Source organism: Melanerpes formicivorus, unplaced genomic scaffold (assembly GCF_026170545.1).
Source record: "Melanerpes formicivorus ecotype bairdi unplaced genomic scaffold, bMelFor1.0.p_v2 SCAF_10, whole genome shotgun sequence".
NCBI lineage: Eukaryota > Metazoa > Chordata > Aves > Piciformes > Picidae > Melanerpes > Melanerpes formicivorus.
This window is the reverse complement of record NW_027142362.1, coordinates 15,801,657-15,826,908: the sequence shown is the minus strand read 5'-3', so window position 1 is coordinate 15,826,908 and position 25,252 is coordinate 15,801,657. Positions and strand designations below refer to the sequence as shown.

The 25,252-nt window shown below is 41.8% G+C and overlaps 1 protein-coding gene across 3 annotated transcripts in view; it reads left to right on the top strand.

Annotated features, from left to right (window-relative positions):
• RFX7 (regulatory factor X7) overlaps positions 1 to 25,252 on the top strand; it is a 54,896-nt gene that overhangs the window by 12,559 nt on the left and 17,085 nt on the right. For 2 of the 3 annotated variants that reach the window (XM_068143890.1, XM_068143887.1), the window contains exons 2-4: positions 12,864 to 12,897; positions 20,865 to 20,947; positions 21,701 to 21,823. In XM_068143890.1, the coding sequence (XP_067999991.1) occupies positions 21,714 to 21,823 (110 nt within the window). In that variant the 5' untranslated portion in view covers positions 12,864 to 12,897; positions 20,865 to 20,947; positions 21,701 to 21,713. Of the gene's footprint in view, positions 1 to 1,035; positions 2,150 to 12,863; positions 12,898 to 20,864; positions 20,948 to 21,700; positions 21,824 to 25,252 lie in introns of those variants that run through there. The other variant, XM_068143888.1, reaches the window with a different exon arrangement.

The following is a 25,252-nucleotide window of genomic DNA, read 5'->3' as shown; positions in this document are numbered from 1 at the left end:
CCATGTAGGTATTCTGCAAATCATCTTAATAGAGTGCTGAACTCGGTGATTTGCATAGCTGTGGCTTCAGTACTTTGTACTAGGGCAGGTGCCATGCCCTCTGCTGTCTTTTCAAATGAAAAGCATGACAACATGAATACTTTAGATATCAAGTACTTATGGACAGTGCCATACCTGCAAAACAGGTGTGTTACTTCAGAAGAAAATGACTGCGTTCTTATATTTTTTGTCTCCCATCCCACCCAGTTGTCTACAGAAGGAGGATGGTGTGGCAGGGCCAGGCGTAGCACAGTCGTCCTTTCATGAACTGGCTGCATGCATTGTTCCCTGTTCTCAGGAGGCACATTACTGAACCCTGAAATTGTGGGGTATTAATTATAGGTCAGATGCCTGTTGTTCATAATTTCCATTCATGAGTTAGGTTTTATAGCAAAGAAATGATCTGAAAGACTTGCTCATTTACTCATCATGGCTGCAGAAACATCATAGCTTTGAAGGAGGCAGTGGGTGGAGCGGAGCTGACTGTGGGAATGATGCTTACCTGCCTTACACTTGTAGTTTATGCAGTGCTGGAAGTTTGTCCTGGCTGCTGTGAAGCTGAACAGGCCTAGTGAATGCCTTGGCCCAAGAGCTGGTAAATATAATCTTGGGTTGGAGCAATCAGTCCTACAGTGCAGGCTCATTAAAGTGATTGTTTGACACAGTTAAGCTGCTACCAGGAGTGAGTGCAGTTGTGTTCAAACCCAGCTTTGTAGGTGCAAACTGAAATGGATGTATACAGGTATGAACTTCCATAGCTTTAAGTTAATTAAATTTTGTGCAGCTTTAATTTTAACCAAGTGCACCTTGCAGGTTTAGACAAGCTTTTGATCCTGCAAGTAAACTAAGGTTCACTTGGGTTGCAGGCTAGGCAAACTCAAACTTTCCAAACTAAATCCTTGAGAATTGGAGTAGCATGTGTTTGTAACTTCTCTGAAGATCCTACTTTAAGGATTAAAACCACTTTAAATGATTCCATTAGGACTCGGTTGTTTTTAATGAAACACTCTCCAGAAACAGAGGGTGGAGTTACGCTATTTTAGTGTTCAGTGAACTGACCTTTGAGGTAGTCAAAGGACTCCTGACTACTTGCAGCTTTTTATTTGCAGAGACCAGACAGTCCCTGTGCCTGGAGTGGGTCTAGGACCATAAGCAGAGGTGAGTGAGAAGTGCCCCAGGGTCCAGGGGTAAGGCTGAATGGAGACCTGAAGAACTGCTGCTGAACAAGGAGGAGTTTTTTGAGATGGGTTGTATGGCTGTCACTATCAGGAAGCAGTGCCATGTCCATCCTGCATACATTCAGCTTTTAAACTTTCACCTCTAGAAAAAAGGCAAGGACAGGAGTAAGATTATGGGATGTGCTATTGAACAGTGTGAGTGACATGGGTCAGGGAAAGAGGTTGCTTTTCCTGCAGCATTGAAGCTATGCCCATTTAGTGTGGAACAAGTGACCCTTCAAGTAGGCAGGTGCTTGGAGAGTACTTGTAGATACTTGCATTACTCAGCACCGGGAAACATAAGAGGTTGCAAGGATTGCATTCCCTGGGAGTTACCAAGGTCAGCCCTTGGGTAAAGATTCCTCAAGTGGGAAAAAAGATATGGAGGATCTGTGTGACAGCTATGAGAGGAAAGGGGGCAAGGAGGAAGAATGTAGACCTCCAGACATGAAGCAGCATTGGGCGGAGGGGGCTAGATAAAAGCTGCATTTGTTTGCAAGAAGGCAAACTGATGCCTGTGGGTGAACTAGTCAGTGTGGAGGGGAGAGCTGGATGTCTGTGGCATGGAGGAGGGACAAAACTTATATCAGGTAAGCTCTGTGAGTTAAGATGAGCCTCCTGAGTGAAGTGTCTGTGGAGGAGGGCTAACAAGCCCCACCTTAACCCTTAAAATGCTTCTCTGCTTCTAGCATGCTTCTAGCAGGCCCCTGGTACCATTGAGATGGTAACATGGTGTTGAAAGATGAAGCTTGTTTCTAGGCTAACGGGGCACCTGCAGCTGTTGGCCCTACAGTTTCTGCAGTGAGGATGACAGCGTGGGATGTCCGAGCTCTTGCTTGTCTTGGTGGAACTTGGACGATCTATGGGGCTCAGCATTGGGCCTGTCAGTGCAGGTGGGTCTGGTCTGCTCAGTAGGCACTTGCTCAGGATTAAGCCACAAAATGCCTTGGATAGGATTGTGTTATGGCACTGCTAACCAGCTGATACTTCCCTGGGTGGTAATAGGGTAATGAAGATGTACAACCAGTAGCAAACTCGTTTCTTAATAGAAAGTAACCAGAACAGTTACTTTGCTCTAACATTATTAGGATAGTTATTAGATCTACTCTGCTCTGATGAGACCTCACTGGGAGTACTGTGTCTGGCTCTGAAGTCCTCAGCACACGAAGGGCACTAAGCTGCTGGAGCAGATGCAAAGGAGACCATAAAAATGATCTGAGAGTTGGAGAACCTCTGCTGTGAAGAAAGGCTGAGAGAGTTGGGGTTGTGTCTAGGAGAAGAGAAGGCTCCAGGGAGATGACATTGCTGTCTTTCAGTATTTAAAAGGGGCCTACAAGAAAGATGGGGACAGTTGTTTCAGCAAGGCCTGTAGCAACAGGACAAGGGGTGATGGTTTTAAACTCAAGGAAGGTGGATTTAGACTAGACAGCAAGGAAGAACGAGAACTTTTTTATGGTGAAGGTGGTGAGACACTGGCACGGATTTCCCAGAGAGGTGGTCCATGAAGCATTCCAGGTCAGTTTGGACAGGGTTCTGAGCTACCTATCTAGCTGAGGATGTCCCTGCTTAGTGCAGGGGAATTGGACTAGGTGACCTTTAAGGGTCTTTTCCAACCCAAACTGTTCCATGATTCTATAGCTGTGGGTCATGGACATGTCAGAGGAAATGATGAGAAGAAGAAACACACCTTTTATCAGCAGGCTTAAATCTGCCACTTGGGTGCCTGTGCCAGTGCTGGGAAATGTGTATGGTAGGAGAACATTGCAGTAGAGCTGCTGACACTGGAAGCTTCTATGTTAGATTCAGCTGAACATTGTGTAACATATACAATAAACATAGCTCTGTACAGATTTGTACATATATGGATGTGTATTAAATGTAAACAGAGTGTGGAACTATTCCTATTTTCTCTTGAGTATTGTTCCACTTTCCCATCAGCTGTCCATAGCCACCATTTCTGAAGGGGAATGCAATGGAGGACCAGGTCTGTGCCCTGTGGCAGGTTGTCATGGACATCGAGGTGCTGCCTTCCTCCTCATCATCTTGTTGGCTTTGCGTCCATGCAAGTGGAAGAGTTTTCTGCATGTGTGTTTTGTAAATGTGCTTTTTTCCCCCCCACTCCTTTGTGTGTTTGTTGTTGGGTGTTTTTAAATGCTGCTGGAAAATCTCACTCCTTCATTTTCTCTGGGCGTCCTGTCTCAGACGTGGGACAAAGGCTTGAGGGGAAAAAAAAATCACATCATGCTTTATAGCATCTCTAGTTCCAACTGCTTAGAAATACTAGCCTTAAGTAATAATGTTGTGACGAGACTTGTGCTGATCAGGACAGAAAGTACCACAACAGATCTTTTAGCTATCTATGGACTGAATTCAAAAGCAACCAAAGATGGTTTGTTTAGTTTTTTCTCCATTGTTAGTTTTAAAACAGAAGTTTTGTGAAATGTGAGCTGTTGCAAAGAATGACTTGCAATTAGCCACAAACCTGCCTGTCTGGCGACTGTGTCCATTCTACTTTCAGTGGGACGTAATTTAGAGTAGGTTCATACTTGAGCACCCTTTCTTCCTTGCTTTGCTGAGATCACACTTTAGCTTTTGTGTTTAGCTTCTCTAGGCAATTGATCCTTGCATATTGATTTTAAAACAGTGCCCTGTAGTGCCCTGTGTAGACTGTTCCTACTAAACATAGGATGCGGCTCCTCTGAAGTCATATTATGACACATAAACATAAGGAAAAACTTTCTTCACTTGTGAGGGTGACAGAACAATTTAAGAGGCTGCCCAGAGAGGTTGTGGAGTCTCCTTCTCTGCAGATATTCAAAACCCACCTGGATGTGTTCCTGTGTGACCTAGTCTAGGTGATCCTGCTCTGTCAGGGGATTTGGACTTGACGATCTTACAAGGTCCCTTCCAAACCCTAATGTTTGTTGGTTCTGTGAATATTTTCCTACATAGCGTGCAGAGGACACAGCATCCTTGGAATAGAGCCCTGCCCGAGTATAACAATGTGCACTGAGAAATGCTGCAAGAACTGGAGTGAGAGCTGTGGAAAAGCATTTTCTTTGTCTCTTCTAAGTCCATTAAAGTTACTTGTGGCAAAAAAACACTGTATTTAAATAAATGTAGAAAAACTCCAGGAACTTAAATGACTGTCTTGTTGCTGGAATGGAGCATCCAACAGTGTCTTATTTGTTACATGTTCTTCCCAGATACTTTAAGTATTTGGGTTTAAGTTTTTGGTGTTGAATACAGCTACATTTCTTTGGAGAGTGAAGAGATGTTTATAAACCTAATTTTCAAACGTAGGTATTCTGATGTTTGCTGATTCATTATTTCAGGCAGACAGGTACCAGGGGGTACTGGTTGATAGCCAGCTGAACATGAGCCAGGAGTGTGGTCAAGGTGGTCAATTTCATCCTGGCCTGCATCAGCAATTGTGTGGCCAGGAGGAGGAGGGAAGTCATTGTGCCCCTATACTCAGCACTGCTTAGGCCACACCTTTAGTGTGTCCAGTTCTGTGCCACTCAATTTAAGAAGGACATTGAGACACCTGAATGTGTCCAGAGAAGGGCAACGAGGCTGGTGAGAGGTCTCGAGCACAAGCCATATGAGGAGAGGCTGAGGGAGCTGGGGTTGTTTAGCCTGGAGAAGAGGAGGCTCAGGGGGGACCTTATTGCTCTCTACAACTACCTGATGGGAGGTTGTAGCCAGGTGGGGGTTCGTCTCTTCTCCCAGGCAACCAGCACCAGAACAAGAGGACACAGTCTCAAGCTGTGCCAGGGGAAGTTTAGGCTCAAGGTGAGGAGAAAGTTCTTCACAGAAAGAGTGATTGGCCATTGGAATGTGCTGCCCAGGGAGGTGATGGAGTCACTGTCCTTGGAGGTGTCCAAAAGAGGATTGGACATGGCACTTGAAGCCATGGTTTACTTAGTCATGAGGTGTTGGGTGACAGGTTGGACTTGATGATCTCTGAGGTCTTTTCCAACCTTATTGATTCTATGATTCATTAAAATGGGCTACATTTGAGACTTGGGTATTTCATTAGCAGCCTTATCTTCTTTGTTCAGCTCTTTGTATGGTTGGCATTATTTAATGCTCATAAAATCATTGTAATGTTGGAAATGGTGAAGGGAATCAGTTTTTATTCTACATGAGATATTTTAATTGCATTAATTTTAGTAACAAGTGTTGAAATTATGTTTGTCCAGTTTTAACCTGCAGTAACTTAAAATGTCATGGCATGCTGAATTGCTGCTTTTTTCAGCACCAGGATGCAGCATTGCTCCTTGTGCCTGATGGAGAACCAATCTGGATTACTCTCTTTGGTGAGTGGAAGGAGGTAGATTAGGTTTCAGAGCAGATTAAATAGTTGCAGCTTGCCCTTGTTGCACTATTTTATCAGCTTGCTGTTCTTGTTGCTTCCTTATTTTGCTGAGAAGAGTGATTTTGACTTGAGAAGTTAGCCTGCAAGCTTAAAGAGACAATATTTACAAATGGGTGCATACAAACTTTGTTTACTTTTTGAGGCTTTAGAGTTGGGCACTTTTCTGCATTTTAAGTGGACACAACTCTGTGTTTTTACACTTTAGGGAAATAACAATATTTCATATGCTTCCAAGATGCAATTACAGCCCCTTTAGCTAAGAGTGTATCTATGTTTGAATACCAGAAGATTTAATTTGTCTGGTGTTAAATGTTTTGCTTCTGTTAACTTATGTTTGTGCTAAGCCTAAGTGCCTTGTGTCAGGGCCTGACATTAAATTGTCCCCAGGGGAGGGAGAAATGCAGGCAGGGAGAGAGCCCCTAGGTGGCATCAGAAGCCACCTGATTTTTGTCTCCTGTGTGCCAGAGGGTGAGAGGTGCAGATGGGAGGGGAGTGTCCTGCCCTCTGGGATGCCAGGGTTGCCTTGAGGACATGCCCGGCTTGAGTGTGCTTTCCTTTCCCTGTAACCTGTGCTAGCGAAAGCTCTTACTCCATTAGCCGAGCAGTATATATAGTCGTCATTTCACTAATTCAAACATGTTTCAACCTTTTGCAGCTCCGCTTTCTAAATATTTAATTGAAATGCTTTTACAGCCATTTAATTTCTTTATCAATGTGAGCCAAGCCAGACAATGTAACATGGCATATGTTAAGATGTTAATTGAGTAGCAGCGCACATAGGCGGCTGTTTCATAATTTTCTCCTTAGATGATCCTTGGCTCCAGTTTAGCATTTCTTTGTGCTTCTGAATGGAAGGTTATATAAAGATATATTTAGAGCCCTTTAGCCTAAGAAAGAGGAGCATTAGTTCAGTAAGATTAAGGATTAAGGGCTGAATCCTGCAGGCACTGCAGGGACTTGGTGTTTGTTGCGGTAAGGATGTGTTAATAGTACCTTTCTGATAGTGCCACTTACTGTAAAAGGGCAGGTAATGCTTTTATGGAGTGGTTCCTCACAGCATGCAGAGTAAATAGTTTTATTTATTTATTTAAATGTCACCTGGTGTTGTCAGAGTTGTGGACGAGGTACCAAATCTTTCCCAAAAGGTGTATGATCAGTTTGATGATCATCTGTATTTTAACAAGGCTTTCAGAAAGATAACTTGGCCAAAACTGTTGCTGTTGGTATTTGGTCGTGGTGTCTTAACTTGCTCTCCGTGGGAGCTAACTGGGGTTTTGCAAGAGGTGAAGAGGTACTACGACACTGCATAGGACAAAGAGCTCCTGGATGCTGTCAACATCCAAATATTCCCTGTGCCTAAGAGACACAGACTTGGCAAATAGTGCTCATGTGGTATTGCTTCCCTTGGAAGCAGCTTTTCAAGACTACCTGTGGACCCTATTAAACAGTTTGACAGCCAGCCTTTGGAGATTGCATGGAATGACTGATATAATGGGAAATGCAGGCTTTTCAGACCTAAGTAGTTTTCAAAAGGCTGTGTGGCCAAAATATTTCTTACTTGGCAGACTCCTCTAACTGCTGCCTTGGGTATCCTCATGCAGAATGCTTGTCTTCACATACCTGAGTAAAAATGTTTGGGCAGTAGTGTGTTGACATACAGTGTTAGGGTTGTGTGCATGGATTATGAGTGAGCAGTTGGGAGATCCCTGTGGCTCTGAAGAGCCCCTACTCCTGTTCCTCCACTCAAGCTGTGCAGAGTTGTTGCTGGTGTTGGGCTGAACTCTTCAGAGAAAAACTTAGGATTTTTTGGTGGTTTTGTTTGTTTTAGGTTTTTTGGGGGGGCTGTTGGTTTTTGGCTTTTGGTTTTTATTTTTCTTTCTCTTGTCTCTCCTCATCCATTATTTGAGAGCATAAGTGGTAAGCCTCTGTCTGTGGTTTGCCGTAAACAGTAACTAGTTAACAGTGCTGCTGATAACTATCCACTGCAGTTTTCCTTTCTAGTTGCAACTTTTCTTACTGTGTCCTGTATATCCAGTAATAAGATGATGTAACATGTGAGAGCTGGAAACTGGGAGCCCTTCAGGAGGCAACACTTGCTGTATGATCAAGAGTCTTACTGGGTCTTAGTGATGGGAAGTGATTCCTTTCCATAACTTGCATTAGGGTTTAGCAGAAATAATGTTTTCCCTATGCTGTGCAAAATGTACCAGGCACATGAAACAGCTACAGAGGGCAGGTTTTCTTTTTGGAAGGGTGTTCCAGTTTATGCAAATATTTGCAGTCTTGGGCTGATGGGAATACAGGGTATCTGTGGCGACTTAACTGATGCTATGAAATCTATAATGAAAAAAACACTCAGGGCTTCCTGAGTTCAACCACCTAGTCAAAATGTTACAGTATTTTGTACAATAAGTTGTGGCTGTACTTGTCCTCTGAATTTTGCTGAATTGGACTTGTTGCTGCTGTTGACGTCTTCCTCCAGTCGATGACAGAGTCTGTTTCTAGTGCCTGCCTGAATGATGAGAGCTGCATCCCATGTGACTTTTAGGTCTGGGAAGTCTCCTACCTGAGCAGAGCTGCAGTTTACTGGAGGTGCTGCTGTCCCACTGCTGCTGGGGACACAACTGTGAGTGCCTTCTCCAGCAGCCTTGTCTGTGCAGAGTCCCCCAGGACAAGGGTTATGCTGCAGTGGATATTCATTGCAGTGTGTTCACTATACACGTGTACATGCCTTTCCCACTGTTATGCTGCTGCCTTTCATGGAGAGTGAATAATCTGCCATTGGAAAGCTGATAAGGGTTAGTTTCAGTGACTGTGCAGCCTTTGGAAGGCTTAGAGTAGATAATAAGTTTGAGAGATTTTTTTACCCACTCCCCCATGCTAGGTAGAAGGCTTCTCATATCCTTTGTGATTATATGGCTTCAACTATTTACAGCATTAAGGAAATGCTTGGTGTGTTCAGAGCACCTGAATTCTGCCACCTGTTGCAATATGATAGTCCCATATTGCAACTTGTAGTTCAGCTACCTATGCCTGAAAGTAAAGTATTCCTTAATTAGAGAAAGGTTGGCAGCATCTGGTTTTAATGCTGCTTCAAAAAATACTATGTCTCTTTGCCTCCTCTCCCCCCTTTTTTTCCCCTGCCGTTTCTCCCTCAGTGCAAACCAAACCCAGCTGTGCACCTGGGGAGAGAAACACACTCCTCATTCTGCCCATGCCAAGTCAGGGTTGTTAAAATGGGCTGTTTTGAGTAGAAATATATAAATAGGTCAGGGAAAGCAGATGTGCATACTTTGGCATAAGATAGAAGAGCACTATGAGGAAATTCTTTAGTCTGATTTTTCCTCTCCCCATCCTCCCCAAGGTAATTCAGGAGTTTGTCAACGTGGCTTCAGCATTTAGGAGCTTAAATACTGCAACCTTTGAAAGCTACCCTCAAGATTCTCTCAGAAGTCCTGGGCCTAAAGATTAAATCAAAAGTTGAAGCTGTTAAGATGGGCCATAAGCTTTCCAGTAAGGTTTTGTGCTGCAGACCCGAAGCAGCAAATGCATGTTCTGTGAGAGGATGTAGGACAAGGTTGTCTATGAAACGCAGTGGTTTTTGCAGGAAGCCAACCTGCTATGCTTCTCTAAACCACAGGCTAAGAAACTCCCTTTTCTCTGCTTGTTTTTCCCATTAGTAGAAGCTAGGTACTTGGTTTTGAGTGGATGATGGTAATTCTTCAGAGGTGAGAAGGTTGATCCAGACTGGTGGTGTTTGGGACAAAGTTGACGTCTTTGAGGAGCATTGCTGTAGACGGTAGAGCAGGACTACATTCCTCTTGAGATGTGTGAATTAACTTTCAAACTGTCTACATGGTGGTATCAACTGAGTGAAAGTTTCATCGCTGGTTGTGGTAGTGTCATTGATTAGTTTGTTTGCTTGGTTTTGTTTGTTTGATTTTTTTTTTTCCCTCCAAAGTTTGCTGTAAGTCTTATGCTTCCAGTTTCTTGTGGTGAGTCAGTACCTGGTACAAACTGGTAAATCCAAGGCAGCTGTAAAAGCAGCCACCTTTGTTAATGCTTTTGAGAGACAGCAGTCTCCAGAATGAGAAAAGGCCCCTTCTTGTCCTGACACTGCTTGGAGTAGGGGGAATTAAATTTTACATGAAGTGAAATAGTTTAACTTCAGGGAGACTGTCATTTTGTAGCGTGAAGAGCTACAAAAGAACAAAGTAACATCAGCTGTGCTTCTAGGTGGGAGAAAGTGACCCCATGCCCCCAGGAGCAACTCTCCAAGAGAAGCAATGATGGCTGCTGGCTCACAGTACAGTTTGTATGTTTAGTTTTCCACTGGGGCTACAATCCCTACCAGATTCCGTTGCTTTAATTAGTGAGAACATCTATCACTCCTGCTGCTCTCTTGAAGCTTTTTCTAGACACATAGCAAGCAAAGTGTGTGGGTAGCAGTCTCCAAACATTAGAAACAGCTCCGTGTAGGGCCTGATTCAGCCTTGCTTTTGGCATTTCTGGTTGCAGTTACTGTAATTGTGGTGGTAATTAGGTAAGGGGTGCATTTGACAGAGGGAGAAGCAGACTTCTGTATTTGTAAACAAAATTGCAGCTTCCAAAACAAATCTGTACTGTTAATGAAGGAAGATGTGAGGTGAAATACACAGAAGTGGCCAATGCATTGTAGCCAGGATGGCTATTCCTTTGTCCTCTTCCCTCAGAGCTGCAGTGTTACCAGATGGAACTTTTATATGCAGTGCTCAGGACCATGAGAAGGTTCTGTCCCAACACTTTTCTAGTCACAGATTCTTGAGGTTAAAGTTGCTTGACTTGAATATGGATCATTGGAAGGTAAATAAGTATCTATGTCATTAGGCACAGGCATATAGAGTTGGGCCATGATAACCTGTGCTCTGGTTAGGATGAAAGAAGCCTCAGTCTACCAGTAACATTTTAATGATGTCCTCCCAGGATACTAGAGAACGTGGAGCAGGAGATCAAAAAAATGAACATCATGCTTATCTCTACTGAAGCTATAGGACTGTTGCCTTTTAGAATGTCCTAACATCAGGTTGGAGGTTGTGAACTGTGCCACCAGCTGATAAGGAAACAGAGAAACTGTATTTGTTTGCCTTGATATTGCTCTTCTGCTGCAGCTTCTTGACACTGCTGCTTGGTGCTGTAGGACACAGGTCACAGCTGGAAGAGCCTGAACTATATTTGAGAGTTTGCATTTACTGACTCAGACTGGTATTTGGAGATAAAAGGACAGCTCTAGGGAGCTCCTGCACAGATGACTTCTGGCAGCTTGCCTCTTTCTCCTTGCAAGAAGAAAATATTAATACTAATGGGCATGCTTACACACAGTTTGGCAGACCTTAGCAGGACAGGAAACTGCTGGCTGAAGCACGACCTCCTGAAAGGCCTAGTGCAGTGTCATCTGCAAGTCTGTGGAGTAAAGGCTATATTTAGACTAAGTTTGATCTGCCTATAGCCTGCATCCCCTTACCCTCTGTGCTCTTCTTTTCTGTATTAAGCTATGATGTGAAGCTGTAGAAAAGGATTTAGTACACATATGCCTGAGCCCTGTTGCCTGCTGCTGTGAGTGCCAGTTTGTAGGGGAGGCTATGGATCTATAGCAGCACAGGGACTGTGAGACCCTGCTAGGAGCAGGAGGCAGTGGGGCAAGGTGGAGTCCAGGGTAAAAGAAGTGCTCCTGGAGCAGCCATCTGTTCAGCATGCCTTGGTGAACTATGAGTCAGACACAGTGATCAGTAGTAGCCACAGCAGCAGGTTTTCACGCTTGGTATCCTTTGACTTTTCTAGTAAGGCAGTGTGTTTTGAAGAGTCAGATGGCATTTGGGTTCTCTTCTTTGGTTGCTGCGGTAGATGTAAGCATCTTCCCCAAGGCAAGGGAAAATTCACATTTTACTGTCCTCACAAATCCCTAACAGCTCTGCTTTACTCACTCCATGGTGCTCCCAAGCATCCACCAATCTTACTGTCTTCTCTTACAGTCAGCTGAAGTGTATGCCCGCTGATGTGTCTATTTCAGTGGCCTTGTCATATTCATAACTGTTTACATTTTTGATTGTATTCTGTCACTACAGTGTATGCAGTTCTTGCATGGGAAGGGATGTTAGTATTATCAGCAGCTCCTGCAGAACAGGTTTTTAGACCATCTGGTTTCAAAGTGAGGTATTACAACAAGCAGGGAAACCAAGCTCCTGCCTCTGAGCATCTGATACAACAGTAGATGCTAGTTCAGTAGCATTGATTCCTGTCACCACCAGGCACTGCTCGTTTCTACTGTATATTTTAGTATATCCATTGGATATCTTGCCTTTTCTTGGTTGGTTGGGTTTTTTATGTGGTAGCACCTGTACAAAAGTAAAATAACTGGAAATGAGATGTTCTGTTGTGTTAACAGGAGACTGAATTATGTTTTAGTCTACTAGGAAAAGTATAGCTCACTGAACTCCAAGTGATTGTTCAGTAGATGCCAAACAGAAAATACTACTGTTATTTGTACGTTAAAGCAACTCCTCATCAGAGCAAGGATAAAATGCCTTCAACATGCAGTCAAGCCAAGCATGTGAAATACAGCACCCTTAAGAAACACAAAAGCTGTTTCTGGGTGTGTTTATATGAAGTATGGTATGTTCCATACTGCTGCACTCCATGGCACATGTACTAAGGTCATTTATGGCATAACTTCAATTCAGTCCCCACCCATTGTTGTCTTAATAAGCCAACTGGGAGGTGGTGAGACCCAGTGGAAAACTCCTAAGCTGCTAGTAGGGCACTAGTTGTCTGCTTTGTAGCAGCTCTTTGGAAAGCTACAGAAAAATGGATTGAAGTGATGGGATTTACTGAAGCATGGGGAGAGGGGGGTGTTACTTTTGTTTACAGATGAATAAGTAAAATGTAGCTGAATTGTGCAAGATCTTATAATAAAAGTAGTGACAACCCATCCTGGCTGCTTTGCAACTTAGGATAATAGCTCTCAGTTGCAATTCTGTTTCATTAGGAAAGAAAACACAGTTCTCATATAAAAGAGCAAAACATGAAAAATTCTAACAAACAGTTAAGTTTGGATCGACTTCCTAACAAAAAAATAGATGACTACTCTACAGACCACCAGGACACAGTGATAGAAATTCTAACATGCCATGTTTTCATCATTGCTGCTTAGATTAATTTGAGATTTCTCTCTTTTCTTCCCTCACATCTAGCAAAACTGTACAATCTAAAGTGGACTGCATTTTGGTAAGTACAACCCTAGAATGCTTTTAAATGTTTAAATAAACTGTAAGACCAAAATAGATGGCTCTGAAGAGTGGCAGCTATTATGAAGCCTTTCCTTATCAGTGCTTAAAGGTGCTGCCACTAAATGTCATCAAATCCAGATCTCATTGCCAAAAAAAAATAATGTGAGTTTGGTGTTTTTCTGAGGAAGCATTGACCTCTTGTTGCTAGCAGCAAGTGGTAGTGATTGCTGCTTGTAGAACTGTCAGTACAGATGCAGTGCAGAAACTGCTTTTGTAAGCATGATGTTATTAAACGCAGGATTATGTGTTGCACGGATCAGAATATGCAGGAAGCTAGTTGTGCCCTTGAGTTCCATTGCTCTCTAGGCCTAGACAGTATGTATTGCTTTCATTCTTGTTTGCTTGAAGCAGTATATCTGTGGTTAGTGCTATATTTTAGGGAAAGAACTAGACTGACAGTCATGTTTGCACAAAACATAAAGCCTGGCAGACTAATGGCCTGCAGGTATCATAATTACCAGATTCAAACAAAAAAAAGTCTTGGTGAGAGTCAAGTGTAGCACACAGTCCTAGGTGCCATTGCAGAGATGTGCAGCTCTATAGCTCCTTTTTGTTCTGCTGTACAACTTAGGACACAGAGACAATTTCTTGAAGAAGGAGAATCCTTGAAATGTGTGTCACCTTCCTTTGTTAAAGTAACATCTAGACAGTGATGAGAGGTTATTTCTGGGAAGCAGGTATCTCACACTAACTCAGAAAGAGCTGTTGTTTGGTTTTAGTAGTGAGCAGGTTGCAAGTTTCTTTAAATTAGAGCGAGTTCATAAATCTTGAGACTTCATAAATCTTCATAGATTCATAAATCTTGAGAAGGGGCTGCTTATTCTGATTTTCCACTTACAGGATTTCATTCAGAAGTACAGGTGGGTGAGGTAAAACATGACCTAGACAACCATCTGGATACTATCAGAGAGAATCTGTTAAGCTGTATGGCCAAGCTAAGTAAGAATACTTCTTAAAGTCACATTATGAAAGGTTAATTCAGATGGCACTAAATTCTCTTTCCTTAAAAGGTTCTCTTAGTTTATTGTGCAAAGAGGTTTGAAGTAAGATGTGTTGTTTTGCAGACAAATTTGGACCTGATTTTGACTATATGAAAAATGTTTGGATGCATATACCTAAGATAGAGATGCCCACTTAGTTATTTGTTGATGTTTGTGGACACAAAGCAAGCGTCCTAAGACTTTACTTTTTTTGGTGTGCTGGTCTTCAGTGGCAAAAGGGCAAATTGCAAAGCTGTACTTGAAAGACTCTTTTTCACATCATGTTTTTCTGTGGTGAAAAATGGGAAGTGGAGTAGGTGTTACTAAGTAGCATCTGAGAGGCAGCGACTAAGTAGGAGGTTAGCCAGTCATCTGCTTCTTGGAAACCCATTTTAAGAAAATGGAATTACACTGACTATTCTTGCATTAAATCATATGGATTTGTGGACATCGAGTAGTGAGGCAGGGATTATCAGTTTGTATAAGCCCATTCATTTGTGCAGGTCTCATCATTTGCATGAACAAGCTATTTTTCTGAATATTGCCCTTGGATGCAAAGCACTCTGCATAGCATGATTTGGAGCAGAGCACCAGTGTCCTGAAGGTCTGATTTTATGTTTCAGATACCTCCTTGTGTCTCTTGTTGATACGTTCAGAGGAGTCCTGTGAACAGTGTAAGGGCCACCCTAGGTTAGGAAAGGTAGATTTAATGCTGCCCAGGTAGTTTTGAAAAGAGAAAACCAAGATAAGAATAGTTTCAGGGGAAAAGAATTAATGTGAATTCTAGCAAAATGGTTCCTGCATTTTTACATGCTTTTGGACAGTTGTGAGCTGCAAGACAGAATGTGAAATTATGTTAAACTGAAAGGTCTTGACTGTATAGCTCTAAATAACATGTTTGGAGCTTCCTTTGCAGCCCTGTCCAGCTTTGTCCTGGAGAAGGTACATGAGCAGGTTCCTTCTTTGGTGGAATGTGAATGAATTTGTCAGACTGGCCCTATGATTGGGGTACCAGCTACCAGCAGAGAGTTCATGCTTGTAGGCAGGTCAGAACATTTCCTTTAAATGCATGTACTTATATGTTTGGTTCAGGGCCTTTGAATCAGTCTCATGAAGTGTAAAGGGACAACGTCTGTCCCTTAGTTCACACCTTACTGTAAGGAGATTTGGAACTAGCTTTCAGTTACATTGGGAGGTGGTGCTGATACATTAAAACATTTTGACTTGATCAGTTTACTAGCAATCTTACAAGAAAAAAAAAAAAAAAAGAAGAAAAAATTCAGACTGCATTTGCAGCCTTTTTTGTTTGGTACCACCAGTCACAGCTGGAGTGCACAAATGTTCTTTAGCACTTAGACTGCTGGTTCAAGATAGGATAGCAAGAAAGAGAGAAATAAGAAGCAGAAACTGAGGTGATGAAGGATATGGATCTTGTGGAGGTAGCTGGTAGCAGGGGACTACAGAAAACAGCTAAGTGTAAGGGCAGTGGGACTGCAATTACTCATACAGGAGACCAAAGTTAGCAGCCTTTTACTTGTTTTAGTGCACCATTTGCTTTCTGACATGCTGTCAGTTTCTGAAAGATCATAAGAAAATCATTGTGTGCTGTGCACTCCAAAAAAAAAAAAAGATAATTAGCAAGAACTGTGGTGTAAACAACCATTAAAAATTCATTATAACATCTTTTTAACTGCAGTAAACATGTCTAGCAGTAGATTCTCTTATGACTTCACTGGTTACATTTGTTGCCACATACTAAGTGAACTCTTGAACCTGATTTTTAAAATGATATGCTCCATATAATCGCTCAGCAAGAAGGTTAAGGTTTCTTTCCTTGGTCCTTTGAAAAAAAGGTCAGTGCTGGTGGGAGAGTGCTAGATTGATGGCCATGAAAACCAAAGCTGCTGATTGATGGAGCAGTTACGGTGTGGGCAGCAGCAGCGTGTAAGATCTGTTGAAGCAGTGTGCCTTGAAGAAGGTCACTTGGCTTTTTGGCCCTACAGGAGACAGCTAACAAAGTTGCATAGAGCTGCTGCCTATGTTTGGATGCTGTCAGTACCAAGTTACTATGCGTTTTTAGGTCTTGTTGGGAATATTTAGCACCTGAATTATGTTGTTACTTTTATTCAGATAAAGCATATCAAATGTATTTTATTAGCAGCTTTTTAGATTAATAGCTTCTGTTTCAAGCATTGGGTATTTTCTGTCTTGACCATATTTCCAACAAACCATCTGACCTGGAGCAAATTTTTTAACCTCTGCTTCTTGTTTCTTTGTTCACCAAGTGGAGACATGATTGCTGGTCTACTTTGCTATTCTTAGTCTGGTTCTTAAATAATAGATGTTTGTTCTGCTGAAGCATGACAAGTTTTAGAACCAGTCTGCCAGTAGGAGTAAGTTATATTGTCATTGGCATAGCATTTTTACTTTGATTAGGGTATTATTATAGTTACCTATAAATACTCAAGGTGTGGAAAGAAATACTAAGTTCAGTCCATGCTCTCTAAAATAGTAGCCTTGCAAAAAGCTTGCAGCAGTGCCCCGGCCTTCATCTCCTTTCCACCACAACTCAAGGACAGAAATAACCTGTAATTGTGCCTTCACTGTAGAAATAGGAAATAGCTCAAATGTCAATGCTGTTTTTCTCTTTGCTCATTACAGAAGTTGTAAGTCTGCTAACTGTTTCTTAGTCTGTTATTCCTTTAACTTATTTAAAGGTTGGCTTGACAAAATATTTCATTCTTTAAAACAATGCAGAAGAAGCACACTCCTTGAAATTTTCCTGTGGTAATCCCTTTGACAGCTCCAGGATGAAACTTCATTAATGTTTGTGACCTGATGCTAGATCAGCAGTCAGAGAAAACCAGATAGAGACCAAACTACCAAGGTCAGGAAACCTTAAACGGTATTTTCTGTTTCTGGAGGCTGATGTTCAAATCTCTAGGTTCTCTGGTTCAAGCAGAAACATGAATAAACTCATCTTTCCTGTTACAGAAATTAAGTCCTTGGCCATGTTTTGTGTTGAACTGATTTTGTCTTTGTGCTGCGAAAAATTTCAGTGTCTAGTTAGTGCATCTCGTAATGGAGCCAGATGTCAGAATCTGCTCTTTTCATTTAAAAAAACCCTTAACCTTCAATATTTTGGCCATCCTGGTTTATTTCCAGGCTGTTTATTTGCACAATCAAAATGTCTGTTGGAATGAAAAAGGAAGTTGCATCTGTTCCTGACATCCTTGTTTTGTGCCTTTCCTAGGCAGAAAAAGGACTGCTTCATTTGGAGCAGATCTGTGGCTTACACAAATATAAATGGATTTCTGGTTGAATTTCTTTGCTGTGTGTTTTGTGCATGTTAAAAATGAGTTATTGGTACCTGTCATCACACAAATATGTGAGATTTCTGCTCTTTAATATTTTAATGAAAATCTTTGCTTAGCTGTGACTCGAGGTTTCTGATTTACTTTTTGTTTGTCTCAGAACATAAGATCACTTGAATATTTTGCATACTTGAGACATTTTTGGCTAAATTGAAGCCAAGTTGTGAAAATAAGTATGAACACTGCTTTCTCTCCATCTTCGCTGTGTTTTCCTTTAATGTGGTTGAAATTGCAGGAGATAATGTGTGAAGACCAAGAGTAAGAGAGGTGGTGCTTTGTGATGGCTTTACACCTCACTCTTGCCAGTAGTTTAGCATATTTAGGCATTTTTCTAGTGCAGCTTCAAGAAACACAGTTTATAAATGGCCTTTGGAGAATTAGGTACTTTACATCTGATGTGATAGAACCAGCCAGTCAAGGTGAGGAAACTATAAGCAAAATTTTTACTGAGATTCTTTTAAGTAGCAGAAAAGGATTCCCCAGGTATTTTAACTTCTGTATGGGTTTTAAAACTACTGTAGCATATAAGCTTTAGGGGGGCAGGCAAAGGGGAATTTGTCCAAGATGATACCAGCACTGCAGTCATCCCTCTGCTGCTGTGACTGTCTTCCATTCTATTGACCTATTTTTTTTGTGCACTAGTGACCTATTTGGTGTGGTGGAGAAAATTTGTACTATGTGTTCCTGTTGCTTCTTTTCAGCCGTTTCTCTATGCATCCAACTTAGCCCAAAGACAAACTCAAGATCAGTTAACCTTTTTTGTCTTTGTCAGTAGGGTAGCTGAAGCGTTCCTCCACTTTGCCAAGTTCTTTTCTGGTTACATTAAGAAATTTGAAAGTCTTGATACTTTGAACCGTTGTAGTAACAGTTATTACAGAATTCACAGGGCCTTTAGTACTGCGAAACTGGTATGTGTCAGCTCACATTTAAGAAGAGATTTACTGAGGCTGTAAACTCAAATTTTGAAAGTTTTAGAGAAGCTTAGAGAAAACAGGCTAAACAAACCATAATGCTTAACAAATCTTTAAACTAAACAAACCCATAATGTTTCCTGAAACCACTTGCACTGTCACAGTCCAACCATTTGTTTCCACTTCCTCAGTTTTAAGATTATTTTCTCTAAACAGATTCAGTCTCGTCTAATAAGCTTAGGTTTATCTAATTATCACCAGGTAGGGTTTCCTCTGTGAACTGCCTTTGACTTCTGGCTGTGTGTTAGCCCTCCTGTCTTAAGGAGGTCCTGCCTCCCTAGAGCTGCCTCACAGCCACTGCAGGAAACTGAAGCTGGAGGAGTTGCACAGAAAATGTGCTTCGGATCAGGTGCCTAGAGGAGTGGGTTTTGAGTGAGAACAGTAAGATAACATGACTATCCAGCTGCTGCTGCTGAGCATGTGCAAAAGCCATAATCCTCAGCTTCTCTTCAGTTCTAGGAATTGGTTCCTTTGGAAAAGGCTCTGCTAACACAATCACAGTCACATTTTTTTGTCTATATGTATGTCCTTGGGGCTTTTTGTTGTGTGGGTTTGGGTTTTTTGTTTTCTTGTTCGTTTCTCTTTTTTGGTGCAGTGTTTCTGGTGTGGGTTTTTTTGTTGTTGTTTTGTTTGTTTGTTTTGTTGGTTGGTTGTGGGTTTTAATTGGGAGGTCTGACAGATGGGGTCTGCATATTATTTCCCATCCACACAGCCCCTTCCTTCTGCCAGGATGCAGCAGAAGTTACTTCAACTCTAGTGAGCACTGAGACTACTGCAGTGGTTTTTGATAAAAGATTTAATGTTTCCTTTGGTGTGCTGCTTGGCATTGGTTGTTTAAAACAGAAAGTATCTGAGTTACTTGAAGCAGGCATTTAATAAATAATTGCAAATTTTCTTGTTGCATTTCTTTATCTTCATACTTAAATTATTACTTTTCTGTAAATTCTTTCTTTTCAATGACAGATTTGTCAAAAGAAGGCTCACCAGATGCTGTGATTTTTGCAGGAAAGTAAGGATAGTATTTGACAAAAATGCACCTTTTAAAAAGTACCTCTCTAGATATTTAGTGGTCTGAGCTCCACTGCTGTGTAAGCTGCTGTAGAGCTATGCAGAAATCAGTGTCAGCACATTGCAGGAGTTTGTAGGAGGGGAAAAAAACCCAAATGTTGTGGTTTGCTGCAGCTTATAAAAGCAACAAATCCAGCATCTGTTACCTGTCTGCTGCTGGCAGTGTTTCTCTTGGCTCTGAGAATGTCTGTTGCATCGCTGGTGGCCTAGATCTGTGGAACAGTTTTGTGGTAGGTTTAGATGGCAGGGATTAGTAAGCCTCTGCACTCTCCCAGCACCCTTCCCTAGATGGCAAGTCCTGTTGGTGCTTGCCCAGAGCCTGAAGTCAGGATGGGAGCCTGTGCATTGAATGTAAAGGCACTTGAGGGGCAGCGGGAGCTCACCTCTCTAGTACTAGTGTTATTTTTGTGCCATCTGAAGCAAATTGGATCTGCACATGACTTGGTGGGTAGGGACCCCCAGTTTGAAGTGAAGCATAGGGGTTTAGATTACCTGCTCTCTTCAGTTCATTGCTAAAGTAGTGGTCTTGCTACCCGTCAGTCCTGCTCTCCTTTTGTTTTGGAAAAGGTTATGGTTTCACATCAGTAAAGTAAAAGAGAATTAACTGCAATCCAGAAGCTGTATTCTGACTTTAAAAGGGATCATGTGAGCCTTTGATTCTGCACTGATGGTGCACCAACCACCTCATGCATTGCTTCTGCAGCATCTTACTGAAGAGGAACCCGTTTGCTCCTTGCTGCTTGACTTTATTCATGCTGCTGCTGAGTAGGCCTGAACACACTACCACAGCTGACTTTCCTAGTATTTCTAAGTCCTTGCAGCAGATTGCAGATCACCAAGGCTAGTTTGTATGTAGCAATCACTATTTGGATACATCAGGTAAAACTCTTCCCTGTCTGATCCTCATTTCAGCTGCTATCCTCTGGAGGAGTCTGGCATCACCAAGATTCATACTGACTTAATGACTTCTCTTCAGTAACTAGCTTGCAAAGGAAACAAACACACCCATATGCATTAAGATAGATTTTAAAGCATCAGAGATTTCAATAAAGATATTTTATTATTAATATATAGGGGATCACAAGATCAGGTCTGGCATCCCATGTTATTACAGCATAGCTGGTTTTTGGTGCTGCCTTTTCCAGAGGTACTTCATATGTGTGCTCTGAGAAAAAGTTTGTGTTTGACATGTCTGGTTACAGAAGTGATCTATTACTGACGTTTTTCCAGTTGCTGCTTTTGCTGCATGTGAATTTTGCAGTGGCAACAAGTTTTTTCTACTATGTGATAGTGTGCAAATAAAATAGAAAATAGCATTTCAAGTCCTGGAGTGCTCATGGTCTCATTCTTTCACATAAGTAAATATTTTCTTGTTTAAAGTTACATTGTTTAGGAATACACTGTCAGATGGCAGTTTTTAGCTGTCAGCTCTTATTGTTTGCTGCTTTTACCCCCTGCCTTACCCCACCTTCTTTGTTTTTTTTTTTTAACCAAAACACCTTTGTTATCTAGCAAGAAGTTGAGAAGTTTACAGACCTAGAGAAACTCTACCTCTACCTTCAGCTGCCTTCGGGTCCCAACAATGGAGACAAAAGGTATGTGTGTGTGTTTCTTTAATTCCTGTGGCCCTTATCTGCTGAGGAACTGTTCAATGTGGTATATTTGGTAGCAGAAACAGCCTTCATTAAACATTAAAGACTCTTCCTGAAGATATGTTTTTTAACTTTGGAATCTTTAGTGCTTGAGTAGCTTGTAAATATAAATCTAATACACTAGAGTCACCAGTCTAAGTGTAGTCATTAATTCACTTTTTATGTGGGAAGTGATAATACAGCAACAAAAATGTGATGGTGGGGGAAAGAAGGAACTAACGCTGCTTCTGGTAACATTAAAAGGAAGGTCTAGAAAACCAGCCTGGAGAGCACAACAAAATAAGTATATGGTCCCAGTAAGATGGTTGTAGGCAGACGGGTGCCTACAGGAGGCACACGGCGTTTGCTGGGAAAGTTGGCTCTTTCTGAAGGGCGGCTGGCAAATTGAGTGGGCAGAAGCTTAGAGTTGGTCAGTAAGGAGCAATAAATTCAACGTGGGAAGTGGATGAGCTCTCACCCATCACTGTCTACTTCTGGCTGTGGTTCAGCCAAGAAACTGGAGTGTGGAGTCATTTTGCTGAATTGTGGATGGAAAAGGGAGTTAACTGCTGCCCACACCTTGAGAAATAGTTGAATGGGTGAGGTGCTGGTCCTTGTCTGTCTCTCCACCTGTGTAGGGAGAGAATTACTGTGTCTTATAACTGAGGAGCAGCTATGGAGCAAAGTCTTCATTGGCACTGCTTTTTCTTTCACTAGCGATCAGATCTCCATGTCATCCAGCCGTGCCCAGCAGATGCATGCCTTCTCGTGGATACGGAACACCTTGGAAGAGCATCCTGAGACATCCCTTCCCAAGCAGGAGGTCTATGATGAATACAAGTGAGTGCTCCTGAACTGGATTTATACTTGTGATTTTAGCAAGCGTAGATAGTTCTGTGTCACTGGCTCTACAGGTGCTTCACTAACTTACATGTGCAAGTGCATGTAGCTGAACAAGGCCTTCTGTGGTGATGTACCTGAGAACATGCTAGCTACAGCAAGGCACTGTATTCATTACTTCTGCCAGTTGTGCATTACACATGCTGAAGGAAAGGTATGAGTATTTCTTAACAGGTAAATACCTGTATGAATATTGGTTTTGTTCTGTGGACAGAACAACACAGGTAAAAAAAGCAACAGGTACTACATTTGGAGGTGCCTTCCAACACAGACCATTCTAAGATCTTAGAGTATCTTTTGATCTGCTAGTATATATGTATGTATACAACTGCCTTAACGAGGAGGAGAGCTTGAATTGTGCCTCCTGGAAGTGCAGCTGTTTTGCACATAAGATCTAGTGTGCCACACCTTTCTTTCTGAAAAATGCATAAATATTGGACCTTCCTGCAGCTAACCTGATTTCTACGGAGGCACAATATATCTGAATATGTATGAAACCAGTAACCAAGGCCACTGTGAGTCTGTGTCGTCAAGTCTCAAAGCTACCGTGTAATGAGAAAGTGATTAGAAGCAAGGGAGAGGAAGCTGTCTAACGGAAGTTGGATTTGAATTCATTTACAGAACATTTCCCACTGTGGGGAAAAAGATAATCATACTCATCCCTAGTTGCCTGAAGATGAATAACAGATTTGTGATCTAGTATGAATATTTCTGTAATCTGAACGATTTACAGTTAATTTGCAGTGAGCCAAGTCCCTTCATCTTTGAAGTGCCTACAGCACTCAGCCCTTAGTAAGTGTTTTTGCAGAGCTGCCTTCTGCAAATACCTCCTTTTAAATAACTCTCTGGTCAAGTTTTTTACTCTGACAAAGGTGAAACATGGTGGCATTTGCTTGTCTGGGGTTCATAAACATGCACACACCTATTTCTGAAATCTCACCATAGACTGGAGTGGTGACGCAGCCTAGAAATACAGCCAATGGCACAGACGTGCTGGCGTGGCCAATCCCTGAGCAGCAGCCACTTGCGCAGACACAGCAACAGCAGCAGCTGCTACATGGGAGAGAGATGGAAGCGTTATTCTTAAATGTATTTCTTATTAAATAATTTATGGCCTGCTTCAGCAACAAATCTGCTTGGCTTCCATGCTGTGCCAAGCTGCAGACGCCCAGAAAAATCATCATCTACAGATTGTGGAGTATGAAATTTGGATGGCTTTTATATGTAGCTGCATCGAGGATTTGTGTATGGTATTTTTTTTCCCTAACAGAATTAAGGGTGATTGGACTAGATGATCTTCCAAGGTCCCTTCCAACCCCTAATATTTTGTGATTCTGTGATTCTTTGAATATTTTCATGAATTACTGGTGCACACCAAAGGAGAAGCAGTCTCAGAGTGGGAGGTGGAGAGCAGGTATATCAAGAGATAAGAGAGTTAGTCTTGATAAATAATTTTTTTTTGGTGTTTGGACCTCTCAAAACTCACTTCTGTCATATTAGCATGTTACCATTTCTCTCCATTTTGTGCAAAGATAGGTGTTGTATGAGCTCACAGGGAGCAAGTTTATGCACTCTGCACACCAGTCAAAATTACAGGGCTTCAAAATTCCTGCTGAAAATTTTGGTCAAAATAAACCTTGCAAAACTAGTGGGCTTCTACATTGCCTTTCATGTGTTTTTTATTGGAGGTTTTTTAATTGTGGAGCGGGAAAAACAGAGAAGCTTGCACTCTACGCAAGTTCAGCATTGGCAAGTGTTGATTGTGTTTCCAGCTCCTCGACAGTTCAGTAGCTGCTTCTTGCTGCTCTTGTTCAGCGCAGTTCTTTTTCTTACTCTTCTATTTAATTGTGAATTCTCATCTCTAACTAGATAAAAGAAAATGGATTCATCTCTCTTTTGAAAGAGAGAAAATTGAATTTAAGAGAGGAGGTCGATGAGATCTAGTTTACCTCTCTTGGTGGTATGATGCCGCTTGCACTGGCAGAATACATTGGGCTGTAAGAAGCTGTGTTTCTGTTGGGCATAAGCAATTCTGCCAGTTTCTGCTGGCAGTTATGAGGAAGCGTGGTCTGGAAAATATGAGAACTTGTGGGGAGCTAATACGTTACCTAGCCTGCTGAGAATGGATGCTGCTTCCCATAAAATCCTTTAAGTGTTTTCTTTTAAGTTAGTTTGACATAAGTATCTTCCACCTATTAGTAATGTTCTTCTGGAAGCAGCTGGATATAGATTTGCCTGAGTTTAAAGAATCAGGAATTTGAGTCTCAAGTGCCACACCAGCAGTGCTTATGCAGACAAAATCTCTGTTTGCCCACAAAATGATTTGTTGAGCCTTTGGTACACATCAGGTTCTTCTATCTTGCTGCTGCTGCAGTGGTGCAAGTAAAGCAAACCATTCGTATTTAAGTTTGGTGCCCTGAAGATTCATTTGATACGCTTAGTATGGATTAGGAGATCTTTGATTCATCCCGTATCTCTTTCCTTCAGTCTGTACGTCATTAATCCTTACTTTACTGGCTGCTGGGCCACTTGATGCCACCTGATGCATAGATTATGTTTGCTGAGTGTTAAGGATGTTAACCCAGAAGTTAGAAGAATATTGAAAAGAGGGCAGCGGGTATAGGAATACCATGTCCGTTAAATCAAAGACATACAGATACATACTAATCCTGTCTGATGGTGCTTAAGCAGAGTTTTTAAGTAGAACTCATAAGAATAGGGTAAGACTTACTGTGTTGCAAAGTCCAGTCCTCTGTCATAAGCAACTACCTATACATTCCTTTTAAGCTAATCAAACTTTATCTAAAGCAGTTTCCCACCTCAGCTGCTGCTCTTTGGAGTCTGCCCTCCAATTTAATTTTTCCAGTGGTTTTTCAAACATCTGTTTCTCATCCTACCTGATTTTTAGAACTTATTTCTGTGTCTGAATTTTTCATCAGCTTAATGAGAATCTGCCTCTTCCTAAGGTTCTTTGCTCTAACGCATTTTAGAGACCAGTTTTGCTGGATGGGATAAGCCAAGATTGCTGTTTTGTTTCATGCAATAGGTTCTCTATTATTTGCTTTTCACCGTGGCTTTTGGCCCAGGAAGCTATAAGCTGGGCCTCATAGCCTATCTTCATTGTCTTTTTGGTCATTCTTTTTTTGTGGTTTAATTCAGGTGCACTGCCAGAATATTTTATGGCTTGAGTATATTTAATTTGAAGATCTTGCCAAAAGAAAAGAAAGAACAGGAAAAAAAAAGCTTTTTCTCCTTATGCTGGGGAGCTCTGTACAAAAGAACATAAGAAATTGTGTGTCCCTTGTCATTCCTGTCTCTGTGTAGACCTTCCCTCCCCCCATCTCTTTCCCACCCACTCTTCAAATAAGC